General features: G+C 38.4%; 1 protein-coding gene across 2 annotated transcripts in view; it reads left to right on the forward strand.

The window, feature by feature from the left end:
* LOC102292668 (leucine-rich repeat and immunoglobulin-like domain-containing nogo receptor-interacting protein 1) overlaps window positions 1-25,014 on the forward strand; it is a 129,125-nt gene extending 104,111 nt beyond the window's left edge. For both annotated transcript variants that reach the window (XM_005949007.3, XM_005949006.3), the window contains one exon: window positions 21,108-25,014. In XM_005949007.3, coding sequence (XP_005949069.1) covers window positions 21,120-22,967 — 1,848 coding nt within the window. In that variant the 5' untranslated portion in view covers window positions 21,108-21,119 and the 3' untranslated portion in view covers window positions 22,968-25,014. The remainder of the gene's footprint in view (window positions 1-21,107) is intronic.

Raw genomic sequence — 25,014 nt, forward strand, 5'->3', positions numbered from 1 at the left:
TTCATTTAGAGTTTTGTTATCGGTGCACATTTTAAATCTGCTTTTCTGCTCATTTCTGCGTGTCCGTGTGCTCGTCGGAGAGGACGAAAGCTTAAAGCATTAATCAAATTTAATTGTCCCGCGAATGTGTGCGTGTGTGTGTGTTTGTGTTCGTGAGAGAGAGAGAGAGGCAGAACATGGACTGTGTCTGTGTGTGTGTAGGGAGGTGAGTGAATTGCAAAATGTTATCTTCATCTAGCCTTTATTTGACCACGTATAGGCTCTGCTGAGATAACATTTGTCATTGTGTTGAAGTGTGAGGCAGTCGTGATCCTCCCTCCTATGCCATTTTATTCATCTGCAAAGATGGCTATCTGTTAAATGGGCAGCGTATAAAAAGCAAGCAGGCTTCTGCAGCGGTGTGGTGGTGCATTTCTTTTTTTCTTTTTTGTGAAACGACTTGGGACTCTTTGTTTTCAACTAGACTACAGACGTGGGATCTATATATAGCACCAATTGCGACGAAACAGTCCACAAGATGAAACTTGTGCGTTTATGGTGCCACACTCCATCTGTTGTTTGTTATTAGAGGCTGCATTTTTAGGGAATGTGACAGCGGCCCCTGAATGTCTTCCCGCTTTATTGTGCAGGACAGCCTATTATAATGTGTGTACTGTTATATGCATATAATTCTCACAAAAGCTGTTGAGGCAGAGCATCAGAAGACTCTGTGATGCTGTGCCTGCAGACATTCATAAAGTGCTGTAGCTCTATTGGTTATAAATAGCCGGAAGGAGCGGACAGCCAGCTCGAACAGGAGCAGCCTCCAGTCGTTCCATCAGCAGCAACAGCAGCAGCACAGCTTCTCTGGCATTATCTGGGCACACAATCTAACGTGATAGATAGGGGGTACACTGAGATATCACACAGCCACAAGGGTGTGGCACCTGTATGTGTGTGGGTGAGTGGGGGGCTTTGGTTGGATGGTCCGATGTGCTCTCCCTATCAAGGTACCTTTGTTTGCTTCTTGGACTCAGTAATGACTTTAGAGTGACCCCATTACAGTAAGTGTTTTTCTGTTTTTTGTTTTTTTTTTAAATCCTGCCCTGTGGTTGTTAATTTCATCCCCAGGCTTAAAGCCCTATTTCTGTCATGTTTTACTGTTTTTTGTTTTCATTGATGATTGGCACACTGCTGACTCAATCATAGCTGCTTTGCAGCAGTTAAGAGGCTCCTGAAGTGTGTGATCCGCTTTGTCCAGACGCCCCGGCTGCCTTCATTAAACAAATGTGCAGCCACTGACCTTGACTATCTACATTTTTTCAGTAGGATTAACCTCTTTGCCCTACAATACAGTAGGCTACGACACACATGTAGAAAACGCTCCTCTCCATTCTGGCCTACAAATTCATGCTGCTGTTGGCATGCAGTATTGAATTACAACGTGCTGATCAATGTTTGCAATAAGCTAAATCTCTACATAGCGGGCAGTATAATACAGAGTATCAGATATCACAGGAAAATCTTGATCCTCGTAACACCATTATATTTCAGTGAAGAATGGTTATGTCTTAGTAGCCCATGCTTGAAATGTAACCAGATATAGACAGAGAATGGAACAGTAAACTAATGAGATCAGACTGAAATATGTGTGCAGCATTATTCATTCATGGTAGAGATCAGCCTCATCATAGACAGCAGACTGGGACAGAGAAGCAGTCAAGACAAAGTGGGTGGTGATGGTGTGGACCATGATGTTAGTGTATGATGACTGATCACAGGCTTGCTTTCTCACAACACACTAAGTGACCAATAGTGAGTGGATTTATGATGTGTTAACATGTATCCTGGAGACACTCATCCTGGGTGTAAAGCTAACACCTACCGCATTGACAAGGTGTTTATTAGCTCCCAGTTGTGAGGCCACGGTGCCCACATAATGCTAGGATGGCAGCGCTGAGACTTTTCACATGAGACTGCAATTACGTTGTTTTTATAAGCCCCCGGCTGTCGTTCCACTTTTTGCCCGAGGCTGGGTGGTGTGGTTATAAAAGATCTGTAGTGGGATCATAGTGGCTATTTGATGGGAGGAGGAAGCATCTTGTTCACATGTCACTTTTGTCCTTGACTGATATCTTTAGAAGTGGGTAAGGAGAAGGAACAGCTATATGTGCTGTCAAAAACTCATGAGCATTTTTATTCTCGCTTTTGTAGTTTCAGCAGTGCAATCACTTTCATGTAAGTATTTCCATCTATTGGGAAAGTGTCCCAGACAGCATAGCAGAGGTGCTGGAAACAGCTCCTCAACAGTGTCAACAGCAATCTATTTCTTTTCTTTCCCATAAGGCTAACCTGCCCAAGTCAAACGCAACTTATGAAATGCCGTGTAATTTTTTTTATAATGTAGCAGCTGGCTGCCATGTAGGGGCTGTGTCTCATTGCAGATTTAAACTACTTTTATGTGTTACACTCTGTGTTTGTGTTTCTTTGCAGTTGTGCACATATTATATATTTACTGGTCTTGTGGTGGTGCAGTGTCAGGGTTTGTTAAAAAACTCCAAAAAGATAAAGAAGCACATGTTTAATGTGTTACGTTACTATAAAAAACGTTCTTTAGAATATCTGTTAATTTATTCTGAATTTCTACAATTCTTACTGTAAATGATTCGCTGTTTAAAGATATTTGAGGATATGTGGCCCTTGCTGTGCCCTCAAGTTTACCACGATAGGGCGATTGTTATGCCTTTTGGTCAAAGGTCAGTAGTTAGTGCATAGTCTGATTAAGTTACATAAGCAAAGTGATAAATAAGTTCAAAGTTAAGAAATATTCTAAGTAATTCATGCTAAAAACAGTTAAAATGTATGGATTCGAAATTTGCTCAGAGTGAGACATCGTTATCACAAGCGATCTTTGTATTGTATGTGCGGAAAGCGAGGGAGCACTCTGATCATTCACATATCTTTGACGTGTTTTCTCCGTTAATTCCGTGAAAAGTGCTTCGGCAGTATTAAAAGAGTGAAGGAGTTCATGTACACGCTTGTACCTTGGGAAACGTTCGTCTTTGTGAATATTAATGTGTTAAGAAACAACTTTTATATGTGTTTACCTGGAGTGAACTGCAACGCTAATGTAACGCACGTGTTAAGCTAGGCTAATCTTTAAGTTTGTCATTAAGATGTGTATTAGCTAGCAATTTATTTTCACTTTCTGTATATTTCAGTTACAAATAAGAAATAGCAAGGAGAAGCCTTGAGAGAGATAAGGCTTTAAAGAATCTTCATTAAAAGCAAGAAAAGCAAGCCTTGTGTGGAAGATCTCGTCTATTTTGTTCGCTAGCTGTCTAGCTTCACATGGTCATGTGTGGTGAGTGCAGCATAGCGATCGTGGCTCAAGAGTTGGGAGTTTGCCTTGTAATCGGAAGGTTGCCGGTTTGAGTCCAGGCTTGGCCAGTCTCGGTCGTTGTGTCCTTGGGCAAGACACTTCACCCGTTGCTTACTGGAGGTGGTCGGTGGTGCCACTGTCGGGCCAGCCGCGCCTCTGTCAGTGCACCCCAGGGTGGCTGTAGCTTGCCAATGCCATCACCAGTGTGTGAATGGGTGGATGACTGGTTGTGTAAAGCGCTTTGGGGTCCTTAGGGACTAGTAAAGCGCTATACAAATACAGGCCATTTACCATTTTAGTGAAAATGGCTTTCACTGTGTCGCATCTGATTTCACATTTGTAATTCTAATTGCATTGCCCTTAATCCTGCGATGGTAGAAACATTAACGTGATTATTGTGCACACTAATCCAGAATTTACACCAAAATGGAAACCATTTATTTGTCACATCACAGATACCTGTCACAAAGCTGCAACTACCATACACTTAATATGCAGAAATGCACGGGTTTCAAGTCTTGATGTGTGAATTCTAACAGACAATATTCACATCCTGCTGTGACTTGGCTTTTATGTTAATATTTAACTGCATGACATATCTTTCATGGCTCATTGCAATCAAAAGCAGGAAACTAAAGAGAAAATTAATGCAAATAAGCAGCCAATGGATGCTTTAAAACTCGGATAAGCAACATATTTTTGTCGTCTGAGAAAAAACACCCCCAAAAAATTGGATATTGCATTTTGTTTCCATACTGTATTTCAAGTGACCCGAGAGGGAATGCAGGGGTGTGGTTTGTGCAGTTCTACATAAAGTAGCATAAAAGCAAAGTATCTGAAAAGACTGGGGTTTTAATTTTTTTTGAAGTCTGAAGTCAGGATTTACTTATTTCCAGAGTTCATGAAGCACATGTTTGTGCCCGTGTTAGTCAGGTGGGAGAGGTTTAGAATGGAGGGGGGCAGATACCTATCAATTTCAGGCTGTTTTAGATTTCTGCCCACTGCTTACTCCTTAAGTAAAATTTCATTGTAGTGTACAATCTTGTTAGAGGCATGTCAGAGGCATGTGTAAATGTCATGCATTTACATTAGCCTGTGGGGTTCATTAACATTTAAAGAATTCGCGTTTGAGAAAAAAAAATCAGACAAGTGCAGCTAATTCTGATCTACTTCACAGCGGTGTGAAAAATGGCTTTAGGGAAATTCTCCAAAGGGGTTTTCAGAGAACCATTTTGTGCTTGTGTGCGAGATCAAGGTCTTCACAAAGAGGTGGAATTTTGAATGGCAACAAGCAGTCAAAATTGATTGCATGCCTACCATCAACTTTTATTAAAAATTTGGATTTCAATAACAATTTAGCCTTTATTGATGCCAGATGAAGCTATTGGTCAAAGGTTTGTATTTGCTAAGGATTTTTACCAACCCTGTGGAGTGGAGTCATGAATGATGAAAGAGTAATGAAACTCTGTTGCCAGGAAGCCTTAAACACTCACCTCTTGGACGACTGCGTGTAAATGCCACTCTCCTAAACTGTTAGTGGGCTCTAAATTATGTTGACTGAGTGAGCTGATGGCCTAAGACTGACAGCTTTGGATGGGACTTTGGGGTGAAAACATCCGATCAGAAGTCAGTCAAGGTAGCCTCAGCCATTGAAAACGTACTCCATAGTTTCACTTATTTACAGCTTATAGTCATATGGCAAACAGGTGATCTAGTGTATAGCTACACTGCGCACTATATATACTTTTATGGAGAATAATGGTTACATTTTAGGTGTATCAGCAGGCCACAAAAAACACTGAACCGGGATCATCGAAAATGTGATGTTTTTGACATGTAAATTCCCTGTCCGTCGTTTAAGCCGTCTTCCCTTCTTTTCCAGTTGTAGACAATGGATATTATTGACCCATTTGATAATGTCACATGCATTCATGGCTGGAGTTTGAATAAATGGTGTAGCAGCGCTGATGATTACTATTGTGAGGCAAAATTACAATATGTTGCATCTTTCTATTCAAAGCAGCAATTCAAACAGTGCTATTTGGTGGCAATTTGAAACACAATTGTGATACAACAGCAGCTCCACTTTCACAGCTTCACTTGAATGGAGCATATGATATTTTTCATAAGTGGGAACAAGATTTGTGTTTGTGCCCCACCTCCCTGATGTAATGGCTGTTAAAATAGCCCATTGAGATTCAGAGTTCAGAGTCCGGTGTTTAGGTGCAGTGCTAGTACTCTCGACTCTCTTCCCTCTGTCTAGTAGGCTGACTGAGGAAGTACTTAGAAACGGAGTTGTCATTTGCACCCAACCTGCTACATGTCTCCTGTGATTTCAAATTGATGTAGTAGCGTAAAAGTCACGTCTTCAAAAAAAGAATATTTTGGCTAGTGCTGAGCTCATTTAAACAACAATACAGATCTTCTTTTACATTATGGTTGGGCAAATGGTGATCAGTGATTGGCAGAGTTCATTGTTGGTTTTTTAAGGATGTTTTTTAAGGATTTTTTTGTGTGTAGTTTTTAGCTGAAAAACTGGATTTAACTCAAAGCATAATTGCAGTATATCAACATGTGGTGGTGGTGCCTCCTTCCTTTTTGTTGTGAAGTGTTGAGAGTTGTACACAAACACTGATTCACCAGGTTTGACTGACAGATGTAGTGCCATGCAGACCCTTTTAAATACATGTGTATGAGTTCATAAACTATGCCAGAGCTTGTGCTAAGAAAGAGCCATGTGCTGTTATCTTTTTACCAACAATATTGTGTAGTAAAGGTTTTCCCTTTATCTGATAATTGAAGCCTTTAAACTGTCGGTATTGTGCATTTTGACACGGAAATAGAGTAGATACAATACAATCTAATAGGTTAGTTCTGGTTAACTGGTTGTTGAACTGGCTGGTTGGAAAATGTTGCCATATTTTTCAAAGCTACTTTACATTGAGATAGTGAGCTCTGAATAAGGTGTTTCTGATTTTGCATTGTTTTTCTTTGTATTTGATGGGCCTTGACAAGTTAAAATCGCCATTAAAAGCCACTAATCCCATTAGGATTCATTAAGAAAGTGACACCTTAGTGCCAAAGTATAGAGAGGTTATCCTCCATGACACATGGATTAAAGTGACTCAAGATAATTCAAGTATTTTAATGTGCTTCAAGTCCATTATCCCTCCCTTTCGTGAGATCAGTGTAGCTGCTTTTTATCCATTGACAGTCTGTTCCCATTCATCATGTGATTCAAGAAAACAGGGGCCTTGCTTTGAGGTATAAGGGGGAGCAGCTTTTAGTTCCCTAAAAGCTCCCCTCGTTCATCTCTTTGGTGCTCTACCTCCATCTTACTCTTTCAGTTTAACTTCCCTAAAAGCTCTCTCAGTCTGGTTTGTCTCTCCGTTTCCCTTCCTCACTACGACTTTCTTTTACCCTCTGGCTGTTAACAGAGAGCGAGAGAGAGAGAATAACCGAATAATGTAACAACGAACTGCTAATATTGTTGAAGGAGGATAGGGAAAGTGCAGGGAGGAAACAAGAGGTCAGATTTCAGGTTATCGACCAGACTGAGTGGCATGAAGAGATGTTGTTTTGCTAGACACGAAGAGGCAGTAATAATCCCACCTACAGTTAGACTCCTGCACGGTGCTGTCTCGCATCTCGTAGAAATTCTGAGACTTTGCATTCACGTTTAAATCTTTTTCAATCAGGCCCCGAAGTCAGTTGACATGTAGGATACTGAAAGTCTATCTTTAGCAGGAAAAACGCATATAAATGTTGCAGTTTGGCATTTTAACACCGTATTCTGATGTGACAGACAGTTCAGCAGCTGTTTCCTTTTAGTCCTTTAAGCCTAAACATGCCAGAAGTCTAAAAATGATACAAGAGAGAAATCCAGGATTTTCAAGGTGGACTTGTTTTATTTTTAATTCTTTTTCCCTAGACATCATTATTATTTTCTTTAAATAAAGACACTCTCACAAGCTTTATGGTTTTGATAATATTTTACATCTGGAGCATGTATTTTAATTCCAGTTTCTGCCATTCTTCAAAACTGAGGGAGAGAAGAAAGGTCAGTTTAACTGGCAAAATGGTGACGGTAGCATGCGGGTGGATGGGGAGGGTGAGACTGATGAAAGAGCCGTGCAGAGATCAAAGATGAGAAAATGAAATGGCATTTGACCTTGTTGGATGCCGGCGTGTGTTGCGCTGCCACAGAAGTGCAAAGTAGTTTGGGAACCTGTGGGAATTAGGAGGGGAAAGAGATCAGGTCTGAGGAGCACTGATGTGGTGTGAGAGGATGGTCCAGACAATTTAACCCACACATCTCATAACTGACTTAGAAAACGGTGCAAAAGGTGAGCAGAAATGATTTTGATGAGAAAATGAATAAAATTCAAATACATTCGAGAAATAGACGGGATCATTTTCATCTCACATAATTCTTACTTTTGAGATTAGAACATTAAAACCCTTTATCACCCAATTATCATGTATGCCACTCATCTTTTCAGCTTTCAAAAACCACTTGAATTTTGTCTCTAACACAAACGGTAATGAAGTTACGTAGGTTTAAAGACCTTGAAAAGTGGGCAGAAGGTTAAAAAAATAAAATAAATTATAACAGGCTCTAAAAATTAAAGAAGCTAGTGTTCCCTTTACCTGTGACAGACAAAAAAAGTCATCATCAGAGGTTCTGTCAAGTTAATCAGATGACTAAAAGTTAATTTGGTTATAGATGAATCAACTTTTTGAATGACTGATTATTTATTTTGCCTGTAAAACAGCATTGTAACAACTTGCTACAGTTTGTTTTTGTCAAACACATTTTAACACTAATAATAAGTGGAAATACAGTGAAAAGTAAAATTATGTATATGAGAAATGTCCAGTACAGTTAACTGGTTATGAGACCGTTTCCGTTTCAAATAGTGAATTAACATGTCATTAAAATCTGCTGTGGATTTTTTTTTCCACAGCGGGAAAATGCTTATTGGTTAAGTAATGGCTCATCTTATCTGATCCCTTCAGCTGGTTCTGTAAATAAAAATGTGTTTCTCAATCCAGATTGAACATATAAAGTGAATAAACCCCCCCCCCCCCCCAAAAAAACCCAGGATTTTACAGCACAGTTGGCTTCATTTCAGCAATTACATGTCCTCTGTAAATGGCATACAAGTTACATCACGACAAGAATAACATGACAAGAGTACAAAGATGAAATTCTAAAACGTGTGTCCACAAGCGTCTGCCTGTCAGCGTGCTTCAACATAGGCACTGCTCTTTGCAGGGAAACAAAGGAAACAGACAGTCATTCTCATTAATTAAGGCATGAGTGGCAGAAGGGATCTCACCTCCTAACCCTGCAGATTGAGGCTGGATGTGCTTTGATATCAGTTGCACTCAAATATAATGAGGCTTTCTTTTCCTAGTGTTAAAATATATTAATCTACGTATAGTGTACATGAAATTCTACAAATTTAAGTCAGTTGTAGGAGTTATTATTTAATAATAAGAAAACGAAAGGAATCTGGTGCTAATGTCTGTAACTTCTTCGAAGAACAAGCATTGAAGAGGTTTGCAGTGTCTTTGCCAACCTTAAAGCCATCTGCTATTACTGTACTGGGTCACCTTGTCATTGATCCATGTATAGCATGTGAAATACCTAGATTGTCGTTCTGAAAGTAAGATTTTGTTCCCTCTAGTACCCCTAGGATTAGCAGAAGAATAGAGATGTGATTCTCTTTCTTTTCACTATCTCTATGACCTCGTCTTACTACACAAAAGCAAAGATATGGAATGGGAGGATACAAGGACAGCTCAGATGAGTAATTTTGCCTTTAATTGCTTGAACCTCCCCAGAGTGCTATTGCTTAAGTACTCCAAAACTGTTGTTGTTTTCCTCCACATAATCTTTGTTTATATGAAGGTCAGCATTTTTCTCTAAGCTTCTTATGAGAGAATTTGGAGCAGGTGGATTGTTCAGAGAGATGAGACAATGCTCCCCTGCTGGAGTTGAGAGTGAGAGTGATCTGCCCCCTTTTTCCATCCACCGCAGTCACTTTACAAAGTGTCTTCCCAGCCCATCTCAACCATCTTATGCGCAATAGTCTTTGTTTTATTTGGGGGAGGGGGTTTCAGCTTAGACCTCATTTCTCAGTCTATATCAATAGCGTCATTATGTGAGGTTTTATCTGGCTAATTAAGGCTTCATCTTTCTGGGCAATCTCTCAGAGGACATGGATTAAGCTCCCCTATCTCTGCTCTGAAGCCACTGTGGGGATGACCAGACCTGTTCAATCCTTCGTGGATTGTGGCTAGAGAGAAAACAGACCAACATTGTAGCTGTGGCCATCTAAATAGAGTTTCTTTTCCCAAATAATGCAGTGAATTGCTACTATTAGCTTTAAAGTTCATGTGTAGTTTCATGTCAACTGATACAAACAAGCCCATCCACCTCTGCGTTCTTTAAAATGAATGTGCGTTGAGCCATCATCTCAAAACAAGAGGAAAATAGAATGAAGTGTTGCATAGATTTTAAATTAGAGATAAATGAAACTGTGTGGTTTTTGTTTTGTTATTTTAGGGAGAGGCTTGTTCATTGTGTGCGTTTGCTGGTAAAAGACTGAAGACTGAACGACTGGTGAATCATTTTGCACGTATAAAAATAGATAAATGATCTAATACCATTTTAGCTGTTCAATTGATAGCCATCCATTCATGGTCACTAATTACAGTAGGCTAAATCATTTATCTTATGTGAACAAGGTTCTCCCACTGGTATGGCATAGGTTCTTTTTCATGGTGCTAGAAATAGCAAATAAACTCCCCATTGTGTGTCTTTCTCACTGTTGATGTTTTTCCTTTTTTGCCTTTGCTCCACAGAGTATGGGTTATCAGGATAGAAAGCTCTACCTTAACAAGTATATGTTAACATCCGTCCCATCTGTGGTGAAGGGATCAGATTAATAGCAATGTAACAAAGGAATAATAAAATGGAGCTTAAGATTTTATGGTTTATTTTATGGTAAAACTGTAAGAATAAATGTGTTTTCAGGGCAGTGTATAAGATGTCAGGTGTATTTATCAGGAGAAAGCTGCGTTGTTGGTCTAATCAGCTGTAGCCTTTTGACAATTAATTTAGAGCCATCTAGAGTTTGCTTTGTCTGCATAGAGAATCAAATGATTTGTTTTATTCAAAGCACTGATCCAGAGTCACTGGTTTCCAGTGCAAAAACAGTACTTAATGAATATCAAATACGCTGTTGCTCTGAGTTCCTGCTCATTAAAGTTTAGTACTGAAAATGACCAGATGAAAGTCTGCATCAACACTCATTAAAACAAATGCCAGAATTCCCTTCCTATATAAAGAAACTGTTAATAGGGAAACTGCACTGTGCAGATCTGTCACTATTTTGGGAGGTTAAATCTACCATTTGACTTTTCCCATACTGCTGTGGAAAAGGTGAAAAAATACCATTTTTGTCATGCCGCATAAACACAGTCTGCATGAGAGCATTGAAATAACTGACTGTCACAGTTCTTATACCGTACTTCTGTTTTTTGATAAAGCGCTTGTGAGTCAGTGTTTTGTCTGAGCCCTTGCCATTATAGGAAATAAATCCCAAATGAGGAAAATGAAGTTATTTTGCACAGGCAGTTGGTGCATTTGACAGCCATTAATCAAGAATTGTGTAAAAGTTAAAAAAAATCTGTTTCTTTTTGTTTGTTTTATTTTTTAGTGTTTCCATTGAAGGTCAAATTGTATCTACAATCTTGTACTTTAGGAATTTGCAAATGAACACATTAGGTCTCAAGTCAATGAAATCCTCTTCTTCATGATGCTATACAGAAATGAAGATCTAAAAGAACTAAGCCATTTCAAAAATGAAAAAAAAAACCTGAGCCAGGGTTGAGGACGGGGAAACAGCTTATTACCTATTTTCGTTGAATCATATCACAAATATGATGGCGAATGTGAAATGTAAATACTGGAACTAGATGGAAGCCGTGGGTGACAGATTCTGTGATTATTGCTTTTGTCTGTTTGTTGCTCGAGTTATACGTTATTGAATAGCGGTTGCTATAGTAGCAGGAATTCAATAATAATTCCTTTTTTAGTTAGAATAAATACAAATTATAGAAAAGAAACATGAGACTTTAAAGCCCCATTATATCCACCACTGCCATGGCCAACAGTGGTACATTCCAAATCCACGTGTTGTTTCATCTAGTTGTATCATGCACTTTTAAATTTTGTGTCTTTGTGCAGGTGCTGCTCCCAAGTTGAAGACACAAGTATAGGATTATGTCGGTTTTTCAACACCATTTCAATGATATATTCTTGTAGACGCTTGGAAATTTCCAGAGGGAGATATTGCAACCGCTTTAAAAGATTAGATTTTCTGGAAAAAGCTTCTGATTTTGACTTCTACCACTGTACTAGCACTTATGGAAAGGTTTTATTAAAATATGGATTTTAAAGGTCACCTTTATGATGGTATTTTGTAATTTAGAGATGAGATACCCCTGTAGTATTTGAGATAGAAAATACAAAGACTTTCGATATACTTTTCCTACATTTCATTATAGATGAAAGTTGATAAGATTATGTATTATTTTGGATATTTAACAATGACACGATAAAGATATTGGAGAACCAAAGAGATCATCAGTCAGCTCCACCTTGCCAATATATAAAAAGAAATCTTAGGCATTGGGAACTATCTCAAAGTACGGTGCTTTTTCGCCCCCACTCTAATCCCTGCTGGAAATAGTTGGAGCTACACTGAGACTGTGAGAACAGAAAATTAAGGCAGTTTTGGAAATTAGACATGGATGAAGTACTTTGAACATATTTGAGTATTTATGTTAAGCAATTGCAATCCATCAGCAAACACTAATGTATGCTTTATTGATTAAAATCTTCTGTCATCTTAACTCACGTCAAGCAGTTACAAAGATTTATGGCGTCTTCCTTCCTACCCAACCCTCTATTACACAGTAAGTCTGATTAAGCACACTGTGCAAATTGTGTTGGCAATATCATAATCTTTTTTAATACTGCTAAGTTCATCTCAACTTGACATATATTTCCTGGTGACTGCAAGTTGTAAAAACAAAAGTCCTGACATACAATAATGGGTTTTGTAAACAACTCCTGTGTGGTTGGAGCTTCACTAATATAGGCCATTCCCTACTACATTGTGCAACAACAGTAGCCTCTAAAGTCTGATCCCGGTGCATTAGTTGGGGATTTTATGCATGAGGGTCAACTCTCTATCCACTAATTACAGCTCGTTTCCCTTTAAAAGCCGTTATTGTGAGCTGCAGGCACAGCTAAGCAAAAGGGACATTTTCTTCGCCACACTGGGAAGAAAGCCTTCAGATGCCAGTCACAATTAAAGTCAATATAGCCGAGAGCCTCTCCACACTGTGCCCGTCATACTTCCTAGCAGCTGATAAAATATGCCCTTAATTATTCATTACGAGATGAAGGCATGTTTCCATGTTGACTTCTTTAACTGAAGAACCAGTGCAGTTTTCAGTCTATTCGAGGCTATTAAGGCTACGTATTTGGGGAAGTTGATATACTAGTTGTTCCATAAGCCTGCAAAGGAGCTCACCAACAAACAGATTACCCCCACCCGCAACACACTCTGAGGGTAACTGCCAAATCTGCTCACTTCATCTGAGGGGAAAAAATTATTCACTCACAAATTTAGTGAGAAGAGCAATATGTTCATCCCCCTCGCAAATCATTCATTTACCCTCCCTCTAACCTTGAATAAATTTCGGAAGCTATTCAGTAGGGTCCTTATGTTGAATTTTACAATTTTAACATCTTCACCTTCTAAATAACGATTCTTCCCCCATAGCACTACTTGAGGACAGTTTTGATTTGCATAAGTACTGTCATTCTCAAATTAAATCATACACTATGTCTTGGCAAATGCTTATGCGCCATAGAAGAGGTAAGGGCTTGATTCAGCTGCATAATATTAACCCATCACTCAAGAATGATTAATTCAGAGCAAAAATGTGGATTATTCAAATAGGTTTGGATGTTCTGGCAGGATATGTGATTGAGCTGACAGGGATTTTGTTTGTTTCCAATTCTAAATGTCCTTCAGCTTGCTGTTATCGATCAACTGGTGTATATCTAAAAAGTATATATAAAAAATTATATATACTTTTTACAGCTTTATTTTTGAAAACTTTACCTTTTACATCTCAAACCTTTGGATGAATGCACTGTAACGAAACATTAATATTCAAAATAAAACTTTGTGCATAATAACAACAAACAAATGACGAACTCTAAAGAAAGAATATTCAGGATTTGAAGTTTCCTTTCAATGAAAATTGGATGGATGGATGATTACATAACCAAATGTTTTCATGGCGTCTGATGAGCATTGGGAGACCTGTTTATTCGCCTAAGCTCATTTGTTTTTTGCACATCATCCTGCAAATTCATTACAAGAATATTGGTGAGATTTCAGTGTTTTTTGCTCATCAGTAGCCAAGGAACAGTTTCTTTGTTTCTGGATAAGAAGAGCAAATTAGTCCATGACAGACAAAGTGCACCTAAACTACAGGTTATCTCAATTAGTCAGTCTGAGCTCATACTACTCAGTGCATGTTTACCCTATTTTGCAAAAACTCACAGCATGTTTTTCATTCAGCAAATCAAACAGAAGGCCTTTTGGGATATTATCCGTGAAACTTAATTGCCTCGAGCACTATTTTGTTTACTGAACCAATGCAAAAGTTGATCAAGAAAAACTTTAATACAAATTCAGTTTGTCTGCTAATAGCATGCTACATTCAGTGGTTATTATTTGCCCTCACATATGAGCTAAAATTTCAATAATAACAACAATAACTCATCCATTTTCTTTTTTTTTCTTTTATGTTCTTTTTCTTCTTCTTATCTAGCTCAATTTCCTGCCTTCTATTCCATTTTGGGCACTAGGTTAAACTTCCTACATGTGCATTTACATTGGTACCGCTAGCTTGAGCTATACTCTCACTGTACTAATACTATTTCTGCTGATTATCAATATTATTTTATTGCTGTTGTTGCCTTCATTGTTAGTCTCTCAGTTTATTTTAACATGATGTAATGAACCACATGGTTACTCGTGTATTAATCATGTATCCATAATCGATAAAACAATTGATTGATTTATTTATTTATTTATGAGCATCAGATTTAAGTTTGTAAACTATTTACCCCCAATTGAAACAAATAGTGTTTATCCAAAAATTGTATACAGCGATATATCAAGTTCTGCTGACTGTGGAAAAAAAAAAATGGTTCTGGCCCATTGCTTCAAACAGACTTTCTCAAGTACCTCACGGGGCCTTGTTAGTGCAGACTTGCTCTCAGTCTTCCAAACTACACAAAGTAGAACAGGCCAGGTTCAGCTCCAACACTAAAACACTCATATGAAATCAGTATTCTGTATGAAAGCTAAAGCCTTGTGACCTTCAGCAGTTAGTGCTTCTTCTACTTTTATTGCAATGTCTGCATTGTTTTCAGTTTGGCTTCTGGAGCTCAGGGTGTTGGCTTCTCCTGTGTTGCTGGGAGAAGAGCCCACGTGTAGATGTGTGCGACCCTGACTTAGTTGCTTCGAGCCCTAGAGTCTCTGTCAGCAAAAGAAATCAAGACTCAAAATGGGGTCCACAACATTAGCTAACAAAGTGATAAAGGCTATGTTAAGTGGTTGCCACATCTTTGCTGTACATTTGTCTAATTGGCTAACCATTTGAAAAGTTAAACACACACAAACACACAACCCAAGTTGTTATTTATTGTGTTTCATTCTACGCTCAGTGTTTGGAGGTCAAATAAAATAAATAATAATAATGGATTTATATAGCGCTTTTCAAGGCACCCAAAGCGCTTTACAATGCCACTATTCATTCACTCTCACATTCACACACTGGTGGAGGCAAGCTACAGTTGTAGCCACAGCTGCCCTGGGGCAGACTGACAGAAGCAAGACTGCCATATCGCGCCATCGGCCCCTCTGGCCAACAGATGCGCTTCCCAACCCCCAGCGCCACGGTCGCCCCGTGATGGGGAGAAAAAGACATGGATAGAGTTGGAATGATATCCACTGAGCTATTTTTTCACTAATAAGTAAGTTTTTATAATCAGTTTCCCTTTTATTCATTTTGAAGTGTTGCTGGGCAGTCTGAACTGTGATATTAGTTATAAATAGCACATCACGCTTTACATTATCAGTTCATCAATATTATATCAGGATCGTCTTCTAACTGTCAGGGCTGATTTAAATAGCTCTCATATCCAAATTGCTAATGACTTCTTCCTAAAGGCCTACACATGTTTTTTTCACATGATAGTTTAACTAAGCTCTAAACAGGATAACTATTAAACAACAGACATATCCAAGTGAAGTTGCTGAGTGAAAAATAGCCTACGTTCTTGTTTTTGTCAGCTTCACCGCATTTATTAGATTTTTCTGTTTTGTTTGTCAGTCTTAACAAAATATATGATGAAATAATTTGCCAAATTCAGATAATTGACATCATTATAAGTATGCTTTTAATTAGAAAATGATTTTTTTTAGACCTTTTTGTGTAATTCCTCTAGGCTTAAGTTTGGCTCGTTTCCTTTTATTAATTGTTTTGGATGCTGTGAAAAACATGTGAGCTCTCATTAGTGAGTCTTATTTGAGTCTTTCCAAAATACACTTTATCTCCTTAAAAAGAAAGAACAAAAAAAAAAATCACGATTCTCTGCAGAGAGCTGGCAAGCTGAATAGTTTAATAATGATAGAACATCACGATCCCTAAATTGCACACCAAACACCCAACAAAGAAAAAAGAAAATACACAATAGCCCCAGCTATGGGCCTCGATAAACTAATGTTTAATGAAACATGATTTAAAAAAATTTGACCAGAATCATTAGCTATTATTATTATTGGCTACACTGTTTTTATTTTAGAGCTTACAGTTCCTGAAAGCATGCTGTTGAATTTGAAATAGATATCCCTTCTAGTTTAACAATAAGCTAATCAGTTGAACCAAACCCAAATAATATTATCTATCCAACTATAATTGTGTTTTCTTTACATTGGCAACTGTCTACTATCATCAAAATCTTTTACTATGACTATAGGGCAACATCTCTAAAATAGAGCTAAAAGTAAGGGTTTTATAAAATGATTTTTAAAAATATGTCAAAACAATAAGAATTCACTATTTATTATAAAACTGAGTTAATATCTTTCTAATTGCCCTGTTGATTGTCTTATTAAAAGGAAAAAAAACATCTTTTACGAGCTGGAACAACAAAACAATCCCTTTCAAAATGACTGGTCCAAGTAATCAACTTTTAATGTATAAACCCATCCCCAGTGGGGGTTTTTTTGTTGTTTTTTTTTGTTTTGTTTTTTTCCTTTGGTGTAAGTTTGGTCTCCTGACAGGCTTTGTGTAAGTGGCACTGTGAAATGTCTTTTTCTTTTAATTAGAAAGTAGTTTTGTTTGCATCTTTTTTTTTTATCAGTAAAGGCAGACTCAACATCAGAAATTCCTGTCATTCCCTACATATGCAGAATGTACCGGTAATTCTTTACCAGTTTCCTATTTGTTGCTGTACTACAGAATGAGACATCAATGAACAGAACACTGCGCAGAAGCAATAATGACCCCTTTGAGAGGTGAAGTTCAGGAGGGACATGTCTACAGGTTTTACGGCAGAGTTTTGTCAGAACAACAGCTGGCCACTGTTGGAATTCTGCACCTCGATGCACCAACCAGCTTCTTCACCTGGATTAGGGCTTTACCGTCCATCTGTCGGGCGTCAGCTTACATTTAAGCCCTGCCATATCACAGGTTCAAACCCAGCCAACAGTGCCAGCAGGCAGCGTAGCTTCTCAATGACACAAAGTTAACAATTTTGTTCAAATTCATCCAGGACAGTGTGAGACAGATCTTACTACCACTTGCTAAAGGTCAAAAAAACTTGTGGTTAAGATGCATTTAGTCATGGTGTCACTTTTAGTTTATGCTTTAATACCTGCAATGCTACTTGCAGTTAGAAAGCCAATAAGCATCTTAGAAGTGATTAAAGTGATAGCAGAAAGAGAATAAAACACTTTTGTCAACTTACACAAAAATATAAATTTGCAAATTATACAAAGAAAATATGACTGGAATTACTTATGCTTGATACCACTAATAGGCATCATATGAAATTGTAAACACTGGGGACAAGAGTGTGAGGGCATGTTAAAGAAGAGTAAATAGGTGGTGAAGTAAGATTCCAGTCCTTGGTCTGGCCATTAAGGATTAGACGGGCAGCTGACTAAGCGGTTTGCAGAGGAATGGGCTTTAAAGGCTTTTAACACTTTGTGCTACAGATAAGGTCAGCATCATCTTACGGATTTCCAGGAAGCTTAAAGGTATTTAACAATGGTATTTAACAAGGCTCAGAAGTGATATCTTGTGACAGGTAAACTAAAATGTGACTCGGATTACTCTGTGATGATTAGGACTTAATGACACTGATACATGCATATTCTCGAATGTGCTAATTGTTAAAAAAGGAATGATAAGATATGGAAAAGAAAATAATTTCTAGCTTGCTACAGTGCAGATGTTAAAGTTTAACGTGAACCTTTTTTTACATGAACTGGCTGAATGTTTCGGTTACTGTGTTATGATTGTAGTGCTGTACTGTTAGCTTCAGTGTGTCGAGAATCTGAAGACCATCTTTCTTTCATCTACCTGCTCTTCCTTGGGTTTTGAAAATTATTTTAAAATTGGGCTCTATATCAAAACCATAAAATGTCATATTAAACTTTACTTAATGATAGCGACTTGGACCGTGTTTTAATGCTACACTGAACTGCCTACACCTACTCCATTGTAACAGGGCACCATCTACTTTACGTATGAAGCAACATCTTCAGCATCCCAGCGGATCCTGGCATAAAGGCATTAATCTCTCTATTCATTGATCTAGTTATTACTGGTCTTGGACCAGTGAGTCCTCATTTATTGAGCCCCACTGTCTTATTTCTCTTACATATTCATTCTTTTGAGCAGCACACCCCCTCTCACTTCACCTCAATTAATGTAATTCTCTGGGAGCTCACTGGAGTGCTGATTCGAATGAAGAACACATTCAGAATACATGCCTGTGAGGGGATGATAACACCAGATCATTAACAAAACAGAGCTGCAAATGTTTACCCATGGATAGCATTCTTCATCTTAATGTGTCCATATCTTTTCATGTTTCATTGCATATTTGCTGCTGAAGCCGTGTGCTATAAATTGTAAATTGTGCTGCAAATGACTTAGATGCATCTAAGTCATAAAAATGCAATTTCATCAAAAACTTTACTTAAATATTCAAATTTCTTATTAATATTGCCCAATCACGTGCACTGTTGGGATGTATAGTAGAGTGCAGGGACTTGTTCGGAAGCCTTACTGCAATCCACAACCTGCTGAAGTTGTAGTCAAGGAGCTTTACCAACAGGGGATTATACTTTGAATATTTCTATGATTGTGTTAACGTGTCAGTGGCATTAGGGCTGGGCATAATAGCATCTCATTGAGTGATAGCCAATATGTGATATATCCCCACAATGTAGGCCAACAGATAGAGTCTGCGCCTGTCATGAGGCCATTTTTTTTTTTTCATTTTTCATAGACTTCTTGCGATGTCCTATGACACACTATGTCACTCACAGGCCACTTACTTAATCAGTGTACATTAAGGAACAAGAAATATTAAGTATATCCAGAGGCAGCATGAAGCACAGCAGGTTCCGGTGCAGGTCTCTGAATTCAGACAAATTCTCAACTGTTTCTGGCATCACTTGATTACAGATGGTATCATCAAATCCCCAATCTGAACTTTGACCTCAGAGCGAATAAAATGAAATTGAGCAAAGTAAATCTAACCCATTTGTTCATGATTCTACTGTCCAGTTGACTATGGGCTCACTGGGGGAAAAATTATCAGTGGCTGGTGGCCACAATAGTAGTAACAGGTTACCCCATAATTAACTGTCAAGCTGGATATCACTGATTTTTTCGTTCTACACTATCAATCTGTCAAATGTATTGTGGTCCACTGAATCTGCTGAAATATAAAGGTGCATTATCCATCTTCACAGACCTCCTGGGCATCTGGAAGAACAATCACATAACCACTCAGAAATTGACTTTTTTCTTTTTTGGTGGCTTTTGTGTGCCTCACAGAGAGACAGAAAGATTGGGAGACAGAGACGGGGAATGACACGCGATACAGAGACCAGGATGGGTTAATGTAGTGAGAACTTAGCCTTGGCATCTGAGTCGCATGCTATACCAGATGAGGTGCTGGGGATCCTAAAGACTAATTTAGAAGAAGAGATAAAACTGCATACCACTGGGAATATTCACTGTATTGTGACAACAGTGATCACACATTGACAGGCATTTCCCAGGGACATGTCTAAAGAGGAGTGCAAATTATATGTGAAATAATTTTTTTCAGCCTGTTTTTTCTTTACATTTTTTTACCTCTTATTTTCATCCAACTCCTTGTGTGGTAATATAGTTCAAAATTGTTGTAGCATTAATGCTGATCACATGCTCTTTTTTTGTTTGTTTGTAAATGGGTGTTCTGCTATGACACAAATGGATCATTTCATTGCTGTTAGAAAGGATAGACTCACGCTAACCAGTGGAATCAAATCAAACAGGTTTTGTTTCCTGTCTTGTACATATGTATCTCTCCATTTCTAATTCACTGATGGTCTATATTTTAACTGTGAGCAACTGTCATCCATAGCACATACATCATAGTTGCCACCATTTTTATCTTTGATTGTATCATTTTGTTACTGTTGCTCCACCCTCACACAGCAAACCCTCACACAGCAAATATACATTTTAAGTAATAGGAAGAAAAAGACTTCAAAATACCACACTAAACCACGGATGTGCTCAGAAAAAGTTGTTACAACACAGCATGACTTGGATTACAGAAATATGTTGTTAATTCCACTAGACACGTCTCTTTGCTTTATGTCACGGAGACAGCATTGACTGATTGATTATTTGCAAGGTTTAGTGTAGATATGTTCAGGACTCCACAGCGTACACCAAGAGGGTATACAGTAGTGAAAGATGTATGTAGATTACTAGAATGATTTTGCCTTTGATTTTCTTCCTTGGATCAGTATTTTTATTCATATAACAAGGTCTCATGGACGACTGTGTATTTACAGGAGCTGCTCGGATTTAAAATACCTTTTGAAACTCTGCACTGGCAAGTTCAAGATGCAGAATTTATAATTGCATGCACATACCTTATTCCTTGTAACCTCTATTCATCTTTAGTCTGTTCATGAATATTGCAGCAGGACACACTCTCTCTACTCTTCTCTGTTCTGTTAGCATTTGTGTCGCATCAGAATGTTGTCCTTTTAGCACATGCAGTTGTTGAACTTGCCAACTGCCAGAAAATGCACATAATAACCAAAGAGAATTGTTCTGAGAGCTATTAATTCAGACTCCTGTTCTGAACATCTCCCACATATAATGTAAAACAGTAGAATTTTATCATTAAACTGCATAATGACAAATCAACTCATTGCTCAAGACTGTTAAAACTATTGTTTTAGCTCATATGTTTCAGTTTTTCACAATTTGCACTGTATTTGTCTTTTAACTGAACAGATCATCATGAACATTTTGCTATGTATCTGCGTCTCTCTAGGTAACCGATAAGATGGTGGGCAGGGAAGCGACTGGGCACAGCTACCTGGTGGCTTTCTGGCAGCCTATTCTGATTCTGATGCTGAGCACCGTTCTGTCTGGATCCACAACAGGCTGTCCATCCCGATGTGATTGCAATGTTCAAGAGCGATCGGTGATGTGCCACCGCAAGAGACTCATAACAGTTCCTGAAGGCATTCCTGCAGAAACAAGACTGCTGGACCTCAGCAAGAACCGTATCAGAACCATTAACCCAGATGAGTTTGCCAACTGTCCCAACCTTGAACACCTGGAACTGAGTGAAAACACAATCTCCACTATTGAGCCTGGAGCATTCAACAACCTTTATGGCTTGCGAATATTGGGGCTACGTAGCAACAAGCTAAAGCTCATCCAGCTCGGTGTGTTCACAGGTCTGAGCAATCTTACACAGCTGGACATAAGTGAGAACAAGATTGTCATCCTGTTGGACTACATGTTCCAGGATTTGTATAACCTCCGCTCTTTAGAAGTGGGTGATAATGATCTGGTTTTCATCTCCCATCGAGCTTTTCATGGCCTAAGTAGTCTTGAGCACCTGAGTCTTGAGAAGTGCAACTTGTCTTCTGTGCCAACAGAGGCTTTTACCCACCTCCACAGTTTAATCACTCTCAGGCTGCGTCACCTCAATATCAATGTCATACGGGATTATTCTTTTAAACGGCTCTATCGGTTAAAAATATTGGAAATAGCAAATTGGCCATATTTGGATACAATGACCCCAAATTGCTTGTATGGATTAAATCTCACCTACCTGACGATTGCAAATGCCAACCTGACCACAATTCCTTATGTAGCCTTGCAGCACTTGGTTTATTTGCGCTTTCTCAATCTTTCATACAACCCTATCCATACCATTGAAGGAAATAAGCTCCATGATCTGCTGCGTCTGCAGGAATTTCACCTTGTGGGAGGCAGACTGGCAATGATTGAACCCTACTCTTTCCGAGGTCTAAACTACCTGAAAATACTAAATGTGTCTGGGAACTCGCTTAGTACTTTAGAGGAGTCTGCTTTCCATTCAGTTGGCAACCTGGAAACCCTGGCATTGTATGATAATCCCTTGGCCTGTGACTGTCGATTATTGTGGGTTTTCCGCCGGCGCTGGAGACTGAACTTCAACAGGCAGCAACCCACCTGTGCCTCCCCTGAGTTCGTCCAAGGCAAAGAGTTCAAAGACTTCCCAGATGTTCTGCAGCCAAACTACTTCACGTGTCGCAAGTCTAGGATTAGGGATCGCAAACCTCAGCAAAAATTTGTTGACGAGGGAGCCATTGTTCATTTTTCTTGCCAAGCAGATGGGGATCCCGCTCCAGTGATAATGTGGCGATCTCCACAGAAAAAGTTTATCACCACCAAGATGATTGGAAGGCTGTCTGTGTTGCCAGATGGTACTCTCGAAGTGCGCTATGCCCAGATTCAAGACAACGGTACATATGTGTGTATAGCTAGCAACGCAGGTGGAAATGACACCTCTCTTGCACACCTTCATATTCATAGCTATTCGCCTGACTGGCCACACCAGCCCAACAAAACATTTGCTTTCATATCCAACCAGCCGACAGAAACTGGAGCTAATGATACAAGAGCCAATGCCCCTTTCCCATTCGACATAAAGACATTGATTATTGCAACTACAATGGGATTCATCTCATTTCTTGGTGTCGTCCTCTTTTGCCTGGTACTGCTGTTCCTCTGGAGCAGAGGTAAAGGCAACACTAAACACAACATTGAGATTGAGTATGTGCCACGGAAATCAGACGCTGGCATGAGCAGCACCACAGTGGATGCTCCTCGCAAATTTAACATGAAAATGATCTAACAGAGCTGTGGAATTTATTAATTTTGAACTTTAAAATAAGACAAATGGTAAAGAAGACATTTCCTTTCCTCTCTTACAAACCTGTGGATCCTGGTCTGTTAACATAGAGTAAAATGTTCTTTCTCCTGACTGATGGACAAGGAATGAAACCACACCCAGTGTTACATGGCATCTGTGGTTTCCACAAGGCCTGTGGGGGCATTAATTGAAAATCAGATTTGTCATAGGCAGTTCTTATTCCTGTGGATTTCTAATGAGATGACTATATCACAAAAATAAAAATAAAACATTTTAAAAGCTAGAATGCGAGGGGCAGATCATATTTTGGCCGTCTCTGTTTTTTGTGCGTATTTTTTTTATTTCGTGTTTGCTTTATTCTGAAGTTAGGTGTTCTCTTATGAATGAGATTTGTATGGGTTGTTGAGCACCTTAAACACTGACCAATTCAAGTACATCTTCATCACTGTATATCATTGTGAATACTCCTGTGCCTCCTTTTTTTGTTTTCCATGGTTTTTCTGTGATTCAGGAAATTTATTGTGTCATATTATGAAAAAAACACAGCAAATTCTTCGAGAGACAAAACTGTTACTAACATCTGTAAAATGTTATCTTAATTTCACAGCACCCAATTCATAACCAAGAAAAAACAATTAACAGTCTGTAAAATCGGATTACAACCCTGTTAACGCAATGATGATTACAGCAGTAATTTGGTGCAAATTTTTGGCAATCGGTCCATTTTTACCGATCTAAAAAATCAGCTAAAAAACAGCCAAAAGGTATATAAGAAAAATTGCATTTTTACACCGACAATATTCACATAAATAATTAATGCAAAAAAATGCATAAAATCATGTTAAATGTGAGTATTAAACATTTTTACATAATGGTTTGAAGTGAGTACTTAGCACCAGTGCCACTCAGTCCATTTTCAGATGTTACCCAGACAGTGCTCACAGATAGATTAAGGACCTGACACAAAAAGGAAATGAGAAAAGTGTTTGAAACCATGCTCTGTTCTCACAATAGATGCACCTATCCACAGCAGTTTTGCCATCCAAAAGAATGGTTGACTCTGGCACTTAAGTACTTACTCCTAAGCTTTTAAATAGCATTTCAAAAAAACTTATGTAATAGTATTAGTTTGTGCTCAACATGATTAGATGGAATAAAACTTGCGGTGCTCACGCTTTGGATATGATGTGCTCCTCAAGCTGTAAGAACATTTCTGTCATTTCTTTCTTGATTTTTTTTTTAAATTTAATGAAATTAATGCTTTATTCATGACAATACTGCCTCCCCCAGCAAAGCCATGGAAAAATTACCTTCCAGAATCATTTACATGTTCGTTTTTTCCTAGAAATGTGCATTTATTTGTCAGGGGGAAAAACTGCAGCATATTATGCTCCCACTTGGTTCTGCAAATAAAATCAAAAGTTACCTTTTCAAGTACACACTGTTGTACAGCCGGGCTTTGAAAACATGTGAGGATAAAGGCCAAGTTATCTATGATGGATGACATTGCATATTACATCACAGTAATGGCTGGAAGTAAGAACTGAATATGCAGATGGTTGAAGTGACACAGATGGTTTCACCCATGGAGCAATCTGAAGCAGCTTTGGTGTAATCCGTTTTGCATAAAGGAGAAAAAAACAAAACAAAACAAAAAAAACGCTGGATATGGCTCATGGTTCTCCCTCTTGCTGATTATGAATGCTCTCTTTGTTCAAAGTGTGGCAACTGTACCTAGCCTTTTTTTTTTCCTTCCTAAGTGGTTTGGGAAGTTCTGATTTTGGTATATGTTATTCCTTTTTTTGATTTTGACCATGGACTATACTGACCATGTAGTCCAAGCCAACTTTTTACAAAAAAATATATATACTAAAAAAGAAATCTATGGAAAATACATTCAAATTGTTCTGTGCAATAAAGGTAATATGCAGATTTTTTTTTTTAATTAACAAAATTTTGTTGATGTTGAATTGTTGAGAATATGGTATGTTGTATTAAACAATCTATGGACTTTTGTAAAAAAAAAAAA

Source organism: Haplochromis burtoni, unplaced genomic scaffold, assembly GCF_018398535.1.
Source record: "Haplochromis burtoni strain Fernald_Lab_line unplaced genomic scaffold, NCSU_Asbu1 Contig_635, whole genome shotgun sequence".
NCBI lineage: Eukaryota > Metazoa > Chordata > Actinopteri > Cichliformes > Cichlidae > Haplochromis > Haplochromis burtoni.